We start from the raw sequence: 11,625 nt of genomic DNA on the forward strand, positions 1-11,625 counted from the left end.
ACCGAACTGTACACTTAAAAATGGCTAAAACGGGGGCTTCCCTGGTGGCACAGTGGTTAAGAATCCGCCTGCCAATGCAGGGGACACAGGTTCGAGCCCTGGTCCAGGAAGATCCCACGTACCGTGGAGCAACTAAGCCTGTGCACCACAACTACTTAGCCTGCGCTCCAGAGCCCATAAGCCACAACTACTGAAGCCCGCATGCCTAGAGCCCGTGCTCTGCAACAAGGGAAGCCACCACAATGAGAAGCCTGAGCACCACAACAAAGAGTAGCCCCTGCTCGCCACAACTAGAGAAAGCCCGCCCACAGCAATGAAGACCCAATGCAGCCAAAAAAAACAGGCTAAAATGGTAAATTTTATGTTACGTATATTTAACTACAATTTTAAAAAATTTGTTTAAGGTGGGAGGCATGAGATAGTCTTCCTCTCCTCCCTCTGAAGAACAGGGCTTCGGAATCATTAACTCTCTTTCCTCCAGAATAAATCTGAATTCTTGTGCATGCTTTCCCCTGCTATCATCAGAGTACCGTGCCCAGCAGCCAGACATCTAGAAATCTCTACCAGTTCTGGGCACAGGCCCCATGGAGCTTTGTGTTCCCAGCAGGTGCCCACCAACGCCAACCCACCAGCAGTTCACAAAGGCTCAGGCTAAAGTCATTTACTTTAAAAAAAAAAAAAAAAATTTTTTTTAAAGTCTCTTAATCCGTCAATCAAGTTACTCCCTCTTCTCAAAAAATGCGCTCATGTGATTAAAACCTGTCCTCAAACAAACAAACAAAAAAAACCTGTCCTCTACCAAGATGCAGATCTAGACCGTGTGCTCTTGCAGGTGGTGACCACTTCTCATACAGGCCGCCTCCAATCCATGAAACAGGCCATGTTCCAAAGTCTCCTGATACTTCACCACAGAAACTTTATGGACAGTGTTATATTATCCCAAGTGAGCCCACAAAGCCTGTTTCCCACAGGCCACACATTCATGATTAAAGCCAGTTGAAAACAATACTGCTCCAGGTACATAGTCCAGAATGTCAGCTGCAGGGTGCCCTCCCCTCAACGCACACCCACAGACACAGACACCTGCCACCTGGGCGCAGGCCTCCACCAGCACAGGGGCGCACAGGCTCAGGTTCTGGGTTGAATCTGAACCCGAGCTTTTTTTGTTGTTGTTGTTGTTGTTTTACTTTTTGGGGGCATGCAACTCTGTATGTGGGATCCTAGTTCCCCGACCAGGGATTGAACCCGTGCCCCTGCATTGGAAGCGTGGAGTCTTAACCACTGGACCACCAGGGAAGTCCCTGAACGCGAGTCTGAATCTGAAATCTGCCGCTTACTGGCTGTCCAACCTTAGGCACGTTACTTAACTTCCAAGTTCTGTAAGCCTTGGTCTCGTCATCTTTAAAATGAGTAAAATATCCCACTTCAAAGGGTTATTGTGAGGGATAAGGAGATTATATAAGGAGGGAACATACTGCATAGTAAGTATTCATTATTATTCCTATTCCACCCCAGAACCCCTTCTGAAATGAATCCACATTAAAATACAAATGACTTGTATCAGAGCAATTTTTGTTCTGAACTGAAGAAAGAGAGAAAAAGAGGGCTTCCTAGAGGTCTGGAGGGATAAAGGAACCGGCAAACTTCTGAACCACAGGCTGCCTGTCCCCCCCAACCCTGCTTTGTGGGGTTGAAGGTAGTTTCCACGGTGAAGAAGGACCTTGTGAAGGTTAGAGGGACCTTCTCCAACTTCACCAAACCTTAGCTAGACTAGACCAAGAGCCCATCCAGTCCTGCCCTCCTAAGTTGGACTCAGAGAGTGAGACGTGATGGTGGCTCTGCTGCACGGCTGCATCAGTGCGTCCCCACCAGCCACTCTACTCCCAGCCACTCACCCACCCCCAAAGCTCTGTTCTTCTCCAAAGGATACTAGGCAAGTGGTCTCCCCTCTAGTTATTCCCTGCAATTTGAGCAACGACACTCACTCAGCACACCTCCGTCTTGAAGGGGCCAACCGTAGGACGCAAAGACACGAGAGAAGAGATACATACGCCAGCCTCCTCTCTCACCCTGTGACCACACACCTACCTCCGCCTCCCCTCCCGCTGCTCAGGCTCTTGGGTGCCCCTGCCCAATTGTTTTGTTTTGTCTTAATTGAAGTATAGTTGATTTACAACATTATATCCATTTCTGGTGTACGGTAGAGTGATTCAATTATATACATATATATTTTTTCAGATTATTTTCTGTTATGGGTTATTACAAGATATTGAATCTGTCTGAATCTTTTCTTGAAGACTGTTTCGTGAACATGCAGAACTGAAGACCAAGTACGACATGCTTTCAACCACTTTCTTACAAATGTGCCTTGAAAGAGAGAGTGGGTAGGTGGTGAAGAGAGAACATGAAAATCTTCTTCCTTGCACTCTGGCTCTGGAGCCTGCCCAGTTTACCTCCAGAGGTGTTCGGGCAGACAAATAAAAGCTGTGAGAAGAGCTATGTGCCATGCACACAAGTAATTTACAGCCTACATTCCTCTCTCCACCCAGCAAGAAGGAAAGGAGGGGACTTAGGACCTACTTCCGACTTCATGGAAGAAAACATGTCTAGTCCTTCACCTGACCTTTCCCACGTCCATAACAAGTTCACAAGAGGCATATTGGCAATTTGGGTGGAAAAACAATTCTTCAATGTGCTGTCCAGTCATGGCAGGGTGGATAACATCCCTGATCCCCACATACTAAATGCTGTTAGTGCTTCCCAGACAAAGTGACAATGAAACCTCCCTCCCCAACATTTCCAAACACCCCCAGGAGGGCAGTGCCACCCTAGCTGAGAAGCACTGAGTAAGGACCTGTACTGTTTTCGTGTCACACGGTGCCCAGCACATACAAAGCACTCCAGTGGGAAAGTCACAAGAATACTTAGCTCCAGGGACTTCCCTGGCGGTCCAGTGGTTAAGACTCCATGCTTCCACTGCAGGAATCTTAACCCTGGTCAGGGAAGGGTTTGATCCCTGGTCAGGGAACTAAGATCCCTCATGCTGCACGGTGTGGCCAAAAAATTAAAACAAAACAAAAAACAAAACAGGGGCTTCCCTGGTGGCGCGGTGGTTGAGAATCTGCCTGCCAATGCAGGGGACACGGGTTCGAGCCCTGGTCTGGGAAGATCCCACATGCCGCGGAGCAACTAGGCCCGTGAGCCACAATTACTGAGCCTGCGCGCGTCTGGAGCCTGTGCTCCGCAACAAGAGAGGCCGCGATAGTGAGAGGCCCGCGCACCGCGATGAAGAGTGGCCCCCGCTCGCCGCAACTGGAGAAAGCCCTCGCACAGAAACGAAGACCCAACACAGCCAAAAATAAATAAATAAATAAATAAATAAATAAATAAATAAATAAATAAATAAATAAATAAATAAAAATTAAAAAAAAAAAGTTAACTCCATATCTCTACCCAGCGAGTAATTACTGAACCCCTACTGTGTGCTCAGCACTTCTGCAGGCACAGTGAGCATCAACAGGGAGTACAGATCGTGGTTCCCACACGTAAGGAAGTGACAGGGAAAACATGACCGTGAAATATTCAATATGGGTAACGTACACTCAAACGCTAAGTTACAAGGTCCATGAAAAGCTGGAGAAGGTGACCAGTGAGGACTGGCTCGCTCAGGGGAGGCTTCGTCGGAAGAGCGCAAGTTGAGGTGGCTGGAAGGAGGTGGAATTTTCTTCACACAGCCCTGCTGATCCTCAATCTGTCCCTGCAAGGACCGCTGTTCATAGAAAACCCCCCCAAGCCTGTGGTTCCAGGAGCAATTCAGCAAGCCCACCCCTTCAGATCCTGTCCTCGGATGCTTTCTGGTGGAAGAGGGTGTGAGAAGTTTCCCCTTCTCTCTCAGAAGAGCCGCTGCTGTCAGGCCTGCTTTCAGGAGGCCCTTCTCATCCTAAAGGCAGAGCAGAGGTGCATTCACTGCCACATGCACTGACTGAGTCAACAGACTCTGAGTGGTTGGGATTCCTGGGTGTGCAGACCTCTTCACTTGTCACCCGGCCGGCCAGCCAGCCGGCAGCATAAGACTCTCCCGCCCTGGGGACACGCACTTCCCTCCTCGGTCAAAGGACTTCTTGCCTGCTCCCTTACCAACCTTCAACTTTCCTCTCAGGCAAAGAGTCTCCATGTCCTCCACTCATCCCTCTCTCCACGGGGTGTGCCACCAAACGCTTCCCACAGCCCACCCCGCCCTCCTGACATTTCAGCTGCTCCTGGAGGCTGGCTCCTCCATGAAGCCCAAGACTGTGGTTCTCCGGCCCTGCTTCACTTCAAACGTGCAAAATCAGCAACACTCCCCCTACACACCTCACTCATCCTTGACTTGTACAACAATGTTAAACTGAGAGTTGCGTACACACACACACATATGTGTGTGTGTGTGTGTGTGTATATATATATATATATATATATATATATATATACACACAGTATCTACCTAATGTTAGGAAGAATCCCACATCCCACAACCACAAAAGCTAAGCCAAGGATGGGCCTACTTGTGCTTATTCTTGTGAGACTTACCGACCTTCCAACCCTGGACACTCGGGCTAGTAACATCGATTCAAACACACATAAACACACACACGTAAGGAGATGAAAATGTTAAGTAGCTTGAGGGTAGTTATCATTTCACTATGTCTGTGTCTATCAAAACATGTGGTACACCTTAAATACACACCATTTTTATTAAAAATACAGTATAAAACATCTAGCGGTATAGCCTTCTCCCTCATACACCCGCTTCGGCCAATCGGCGCACCCACACACCCTCTGCAGAGCGACATGCGAGTCCGCACAGACCCGGTACGCAGAGACGCTCCTCCCAGTAAACAAAAATGAGAGTTATATGCCCTTTCCATATAATACCCTTACCCTTTGAAACAAACTTTTTTTTTTCCCCCTCCCATAGGAAGGTTCAGAAGAAATCCTCTCGGAAATTAAGCCTGGAGTTTCTACCGCATCCTCAGACCCCCGGCCCTTGGTTACTGACCAAATGCTCCACCCTAAGAATGGCCCTGATCCAAGGTCTCCCAATTCTGGCCGTCGTCAAATTCTACCTGGTGGTTCATCTCTATCTACTCTTTCTGTGGCAATGCCAGCTTGGTTTTTCAACATGTGATTTGTTTCTCTCTCAATCTACCAACCAAATATTTGTCTTGCAAAAAGTAAAAACAATTCTTTTATGGGCTCTCATGGCATGCCAAAGTTTTCTGTTACAGTCCTTATCATGACTTGCAATTTTATGTATATGTAATTATATATATATAATTATTTTATTAATGCCTCTCCCCACAACTAGACTGTAGGAAAACCATGTCTATCTTGTGTGTCACTGCATCCTCTGTGCCTAGTTCTAGCTCTTTCCTCAAGCAGAACAGGAAATCCTACCCACCATTAGCAAGTACATCCTGGGCTATCTGGCCACTGGGCAGTATCTCCAGGGGCTCCTTGGATCACCACAATTCCATCCCTTTCTTTTCTCCTCCCTCTGCCATTCCCTACCCTTATTAAGAACAAAAAGCCTCAAACACCTTTTCAATTACCCTCTGGAGGAGCTTCCGGTAGATGGAAGAATCCCAGACTCAAGTCAAGAGACTGGTTGGTCAGGAGAAGAGCAGGAAGAACAGGAGAGAGGAGAGAATGAATATGGGCTTCTACCAAGTCATGTTCTTGTATCTTCCTATATTCTGTGGGCATTCAAGAAATGCTTTGAGAGTTGACTTGTTAACCTGATCACTTTTTGTTCAATTTCTTCAACCTACTAAAGAAAAAACTGAGGGAGCTGTGGGTGTAAAGTGAGTGCTGGGGGAGGGGAAAAGACTGCATATCAGATTTCAAGATGACTGACCACGGGACAACAGAAAATGAGTATAATTCACAGCAACCAGATTTAACAAAAACTTCCTGACCCTGAGGGTTCTAAGATAATGAGGAAGGCAATAACAGTTAAAAAAAAAAAAGGGGGGGGGGAGCCTCAGCTTGCAAAGGGATTGCTTAGAGGGATGCTTCCAGAGGTCTGATTAAATAGCTCAGAAGAGTATGAGCACACTATTACATACTTCCCGTAGCATCTAGAACCTGATTCTCAATAAAACAGACCAACAGTGCTTGGTGACTGACTGATGCAGGAAAGGATATTAGTCATAACTTTCTCTGGTACAGCTCTGGAGACAGAAAGATTAGTCTGGCAGACTCTCAGATGGCTTCTGGAGATGCTCTGCAGCCCCAGAACTGTTTTATGTTCCTGGATTGAGAGGTCACTGCATTCCTTATTTACAGACCAATGCCAAAGTACAAGCTTGTAAAGAGTGGTTGCACACTTCCTGCTATCTTGTCCCCAGGATGACAAGCAAGGACACTCAACATACCCAAACGGTGTGAGCTACCCCCTTTTAGGCACACACAGTTCGGAGTTGAAAGGAATGGAGGCCATATCTGAAATCAGGACTCTACACAGCACGGTCTTAACTGAGTTCCTGGGATAAGCGTGAGGGGGTGGGCGAGCCGGCTCTCTTGCTGACCTTCTTACTGTTCTCTTAACTGTGAAAACCTCACTTCTTCAAAGACCCTCCCCTCCGTGTGTTACGAAGGGCCATGGCTCTGTCCTATCCCGCAGCATAAAGGGTGGCGACGTCTCTTCCCTCGTTTGGGGGATGGCTGAACACCTAGTTTCAGCAAAGTTCTCCACAAGCTTCCTTCCATCCTCTTGCCAAAGCAGCTTTTCACTTCACTCCAAGTGCCACTAGCTCCCCAAACAGCCCCACTCCCATCTGCGGTTCTCTAGGAAAAAAGTCCCCAGTCAATGCCATTGCTTCTGCCGCAGGAGGTCAGCCTCCCCATCCCCTGCCTGAGGCATCTGTCGTCAACATTTGGACAGCGAGCGCATCAGAGTGCAGCAGTTGCTCAGCAGCCTAGAAATACATGCCCAGGACTGCCAGCTTTCTGAGTGGTGCTGGCTCCACAGCCTCGTGAAGAAAAAAGGAAGGGGAAGCGACTCCTCCAAAGAACAGACACAACAACATAAGATCATTTGAGAAAGAACATCTCTGTCAGCACTACTACCCGGCAACAAGTCCCTCCTGACTGCACGTCATGGTATTATTTCAATACAGCCACACTGCGCACAGCTCCATGGTTCCAAGGACACTGCAGTCTAAAACCTCCAGCTGGCTGGACAGTAAAGAAAGGCTGCTTGGTTGATGAAGTGGGTCAACCAAAAGGAGCAATGCAAAAGGAGAGAGGTCAGCCCGGGATCTGGTCCCTCCTTGTCCCGTCCTCTTCCACTGATACTTATCCTTCGTGAGAAGCCAAGAGTTCCAAGTCAGAAGATTCTCCTGGGATTATAACCAAGCCTGGACACAGAGAAGGTCTGAAAAAAGAGGCCCGCTTTTTCTCTTGCAAGATCCTAACTTTACTTCAAGGATGTCGCTCCGATGGAGGCTTCCAGAACTCTTGTTTACCACAAGGTCTGATTCCAAAAATAACCCAGAAAAGATATATTCTTAATTGTGTGCCTACAGATGGCAAGAGAAAGCCTAACAAGCATGACACTTACTGAATGCTTTCTCTAAGCAAGACTGTGCTAAGAGCTTTCACTTGTTATGATACGCATTTATTCAACAAACAGTTGAGCCCCCACTATGTGCAAAACACTGTTACAGGCACTGGGGATGCAAAAATGAACAGAACAGTCAAAATCCTAACTTGCACTGAACTTATATTTTAGTCGGGGTTGATATATATAAATATATGTCAGCTGGCGATAAACACTATGAAATAAAACAAAGCGGGCTAAGGGATGCTATATAAAAATTTGCATGAAAACAAGCAGGGGAGGAAGTGCTATTTTAGATACACTTGCGCTGGAAGCCTTCTCTGATTGTCATCTGATAACAATTAACAGTGAGGGTGAGGGCTTCCCTGGTGGCGCAGTGGTTAAGAATCCGCCTGCCAATGCAGGGGACACAGGTTCAAGCCCTGGTCCGGGAAGATCCCACTTGCCGTGGAGCCACTAAGCCCGTGCACCACAACTACTGAGCCTGCGTGCCACAACTACTGAAGCCCGTGTGCCTAGAGCCTGTACTCCGCGACAAAGAGAAGCCACAGCAATGAGAAGCCCGCGCACTGCAAAGAGTAGCCCCCACTCGCTGCAACTAGAGAAAGCCCGCGCGCAGCAACGAAGACCCAACGCAGCCAAAAAAACAAAACAACAACAACAACAAAAAACCAATAAGGGTGATCATATAGTCATGATGTGCCAGGAACTGAACTAAGTACTTAATATGCAGTATTTCACTTAATCCTCAGCAACTCTGAGTTCAGTACCATCACCACTCTACGGATGGGCAAACGGAGCCTTAGAGAGGTAAGGCTCTTTGCAGACTCTGCAGCAAACTAGGGAAGAAGGGGGAGAAAGGCCAAGGTTACACAGTAAGTGAGAAAGCAGGGACTTGAACTCAGGAACACAACCCCATGCTACTGGGCTGGTGGATAAACAGAGCCTCAAAGAGGTCAAGCGTGCCTGTGGTCACAGTGTGGTAGGTCCACCCGCCTCTCCACACATGGCTAAGAGAGAGTGCAATTCAATCTTCCCTAATATCAGACTATTACTCTCATCACCAGCTGGAAGCCAAGCCCTATCTTGAAATAAGAGGAGAAAGACAACTTGGGCTCTTTGACGCCGGCTAATAAATGCTGAATATGTTCCTCTCCCATCCCCTCCCCAGGCCCCCAACACGAGATGATGTAGTACAGGGAAACACGCTTTTCTGCTAATTCTCCAGGTTGCCGTTTCTCACTGGAAAACAGACAGAAACAGAACAAGAGATGACTGAGAGAGCTTTTCAACAGTGCCACAGGGGCTCTCCGAGGTGGGGTGGAGGGGAGAGGCCCTGAGCAAAGGCCAGCAGCAAGGAGAAAGCAGGCCTTCTGCAGCCCCATTTCAAAGAAAGCACTCCCTCCAGCCCTGGAGTACTGGGGTGGTAGTGGGGGAAGGGCAATGCTTTCTTAGGAAGCATGAGGCAGGAAAGACAGAAGCGCTGGGAGCAGGTCACAGGGCTCTCTTGAGGAAGGGAGAGGAGAATAAAGCAGGAGGCGACTGAGGAAAGAGGCTAACATTGCTTCAAGTAGAGAAGTCCAGAAGGGAAATACCAAATCCAAGGTCAGACGGTGTTTGCAGAATTGCTGGAAATCCCAGGTTGAGGGTCCAGGCCAAACTACCAGAAGAGGCTAAAGGGAAAGAGAAGCCCAAGGAGAGTCTCACAAGGTTTAAACCAAAGGTCATGGTTTGGACCCACCTTCTTTTTTATTATATTTAAGTCACCACAGCACAGGAACCTGTAGCCAGAGTTAATCAACAACCAAGGTGGGAAGGGAAGATGGGGGCTCATCCTAAAGACAAGCTCATTAAGGGGAGCCTGGATTTCCATCTTACATCCCAGCTGGCTTAACTTGAGAATCGCAGTTTAAATTGATCTTAAGAATCTTCCTCCTGGGCTTCCCTGGTGGCTCAGTGGTTAAGAATCCGCCTGCCAATGCAGAGGACACGGGTTCGAGCCCTGGTCCAGGAAGATCCCACATGCCGCGGAGTAACTATGCCCGTGCACCACAACTACTGAGCCTGCGCTCTAGAGCCCGCGAGCCACAACTACTGAGCCCGCGTGCCACAACTACTGAAGCCCACACAGCTAGAGCCCGTGCTCTGCAACAAGAGAATGAGAAGCCCGCAATGAGAGGCCTGCGCACCACAACGAAGAGTAGCCCCTGCTCGCCGCAACTAGAGAAAGTCCGCGAATCTCCCTCCTAAAGCCTTCAGACCCTCTTGCCACCAACACACACACACACACACACACACACACACAAAGAGAGAGAGAGAGAAATCAATGTTCCGTCTCCTTCCTCAGCAACTTATCACCTTATCTCCAGCAAGTCAGGTCTCCTAGCCCAACACTGCACCAAACAAATTATGACCTGAATGGCAAGAAAAACTGTGTCACCTAGAGAAACCCAATTAACGACATGACTCTGCTCTCTTAATTCCCCTCTCCCCTCCAGTCATATCCGGGGCACCTGTGTGGCTGACCGCCTTTTCCCACTACTGCCCATGTTCCCTGGCTAACTCAAAAGCCAGAAGACGATTTCAACAGGGGCCTCCAGAGCAGCTAACCCAGAGATGGGAAATCTTGCTCTCCCCAACACCTTGGCCTGTTGAGAAGGCCGGAAGGACACAGGACAAAAACACCCCCTGGGGGACAGGCGGGAGTCTTCACCTTGAAATCACTCAGTTGCCCCTTAAGCCAGGGCTCCCTGCTGAAGAAAAACATATAAATGCTGCTGAAAGCCCCCAAATGAGGGCATGCAAGAGCCCCAGGAGGGACAACGAATATTTCGAAGAAATTCCTGCTGCAGTTGCTTCCCCTGATCCCTTTTCTAATGAACCCCTCCCTGGAGAAATCTCCATCGCCTCCCCCTCCCTCCAGCAAAACCATGAATACCCAGGCTTTTCCAAACCACATGCTGCATGTGTTTGTGTGTGTACAGACATATAAATATCCTCTTCCCAGCCCAGGCCAGAGTTTCTGAAGACAAGAAACGCGTCCCCTCCTCCCCCAGTGCAGTTGTCTTTCCTCCCAGCCCCACGCTGCTGCAGAGTTGGTAATGTAATCTGCGGGGACCCTGAGACCGGAAATGCCTGGTTCTGGACTGCTGCACTTGAAACGCGAAGGCACGGGGAGAGCTGAGCAGGGGATGAGGGCGGCGGTAGGAGGTGTGCGGCGGAGAGGGGAGGCTGAAGTGCCTGCCGACCGGGGAAGAGATGCAATTCAGGGCTGGGCGAGGAGGAGAAAGGGTGATGAGGGGGAGGCTGGCAAGGCATTGGCAAAGTCAAAATTCGAGGAGCCGAAAAAGAGAAGGGGGAGGAAGAAGATCTAAGTAAGAGAAAGGGGGGAAAGAGGCCTCAAAGCATGTCAGGGGCCAGGGAGGGGCATCACAGTAAAGAGTCTGCAGGCTCAGGAGAACCAGAGGGTGCCCCTCAAACACCTGGGAGGAAGGGGATCCGGAACCTCAGTAAAGGTAGAGGCGGAGGGAAGAATGGGGGCGGGGCACCCCAGGGCGGGGACCGAACTGGCTCCCAGAATCTGCAGCGCGTGGAGAGCGGAGGGGAGCGGAGGGCGGAGGCCTGGCAGCAGCGGGCGCCCGGAAGGGGGCGGGGGTCGCCGCGGGGCGAGGCTGGGGGGCAGCGAGCTCACCCGCAGGGCGGACAGGTCGATGTCGTCCAGGCTGCGGGCGGGGGCTGGGTCGCCCATGGCCTCCGCCGGGAACGGGGCCCCGGGGCCGCTCACGCTCCGGCTCGGTTATTCCGCTGCCGCCGTCGCCGCTTCTCCCCCATCGGGAGATCCCGGGGGCGGACTCCACCGCGCCTCCCGCGGAGAACCGGGAGGGGGAAGGCCGGCGGGAAGACCGACCCACCGACTGACAGGCGATATCGCCCCAGAGCCTGCAACCCGAGCCTCCCGACTCTCCCGCGCAGGCGCAGAATGGCCGAGCACCGGGGAGGGTGGAAGAGGGAACGTGACGCGA

At 49.9% G+C, this 11,625-nt stretch overlaps 1 protein-coding gene across 7 annotated transcripts in view; it reads right to left on the minus strand.

The window, feature by feature from the left end:
* MINK1 (misshapen like kinase 1) overlaps positions 1 to 11,625 on the minus strand; it is a 50,482-nt gene extending 38,857 nt beyond the window's left edge. For 4 of the 7 annotated variants that reach the window (XM_068531056.1, XM_068531060.1, XM_068531058.1 and 1 more), the window contains exon 1: positions 11,295 to 11,625. In XM_068531056.1, the coding sequence (XP_068387157.1) occupies positions 11,295 to 11,351 (57 nt within the window). In that variant the 5' untranslated portion in view covers positions 11,352 to 11,625. The remainder of the gene's footprint in view (positions 1 to 11,294) is intronic. The other 3 variants (XM_068531059.1, XM_068531055.1, XM_068531054.1) reach the window with 1 other exon arrangement.

Source organism: Eschrichtius robustus, chromosome 20, assembly GCF_028021215.1.
Source record: "Eschrichtius robustus isolate mEscRob2 chromosome 20, mEscRob2.pri, whole genome shotgun sequence".
Lineage (NCBI taxonomy): Eukaryota > Metazoa > Chordata > Mammalia > Artiodactyla > Eschrichtiidae > Eschrichtius > Eschrichtius robustus.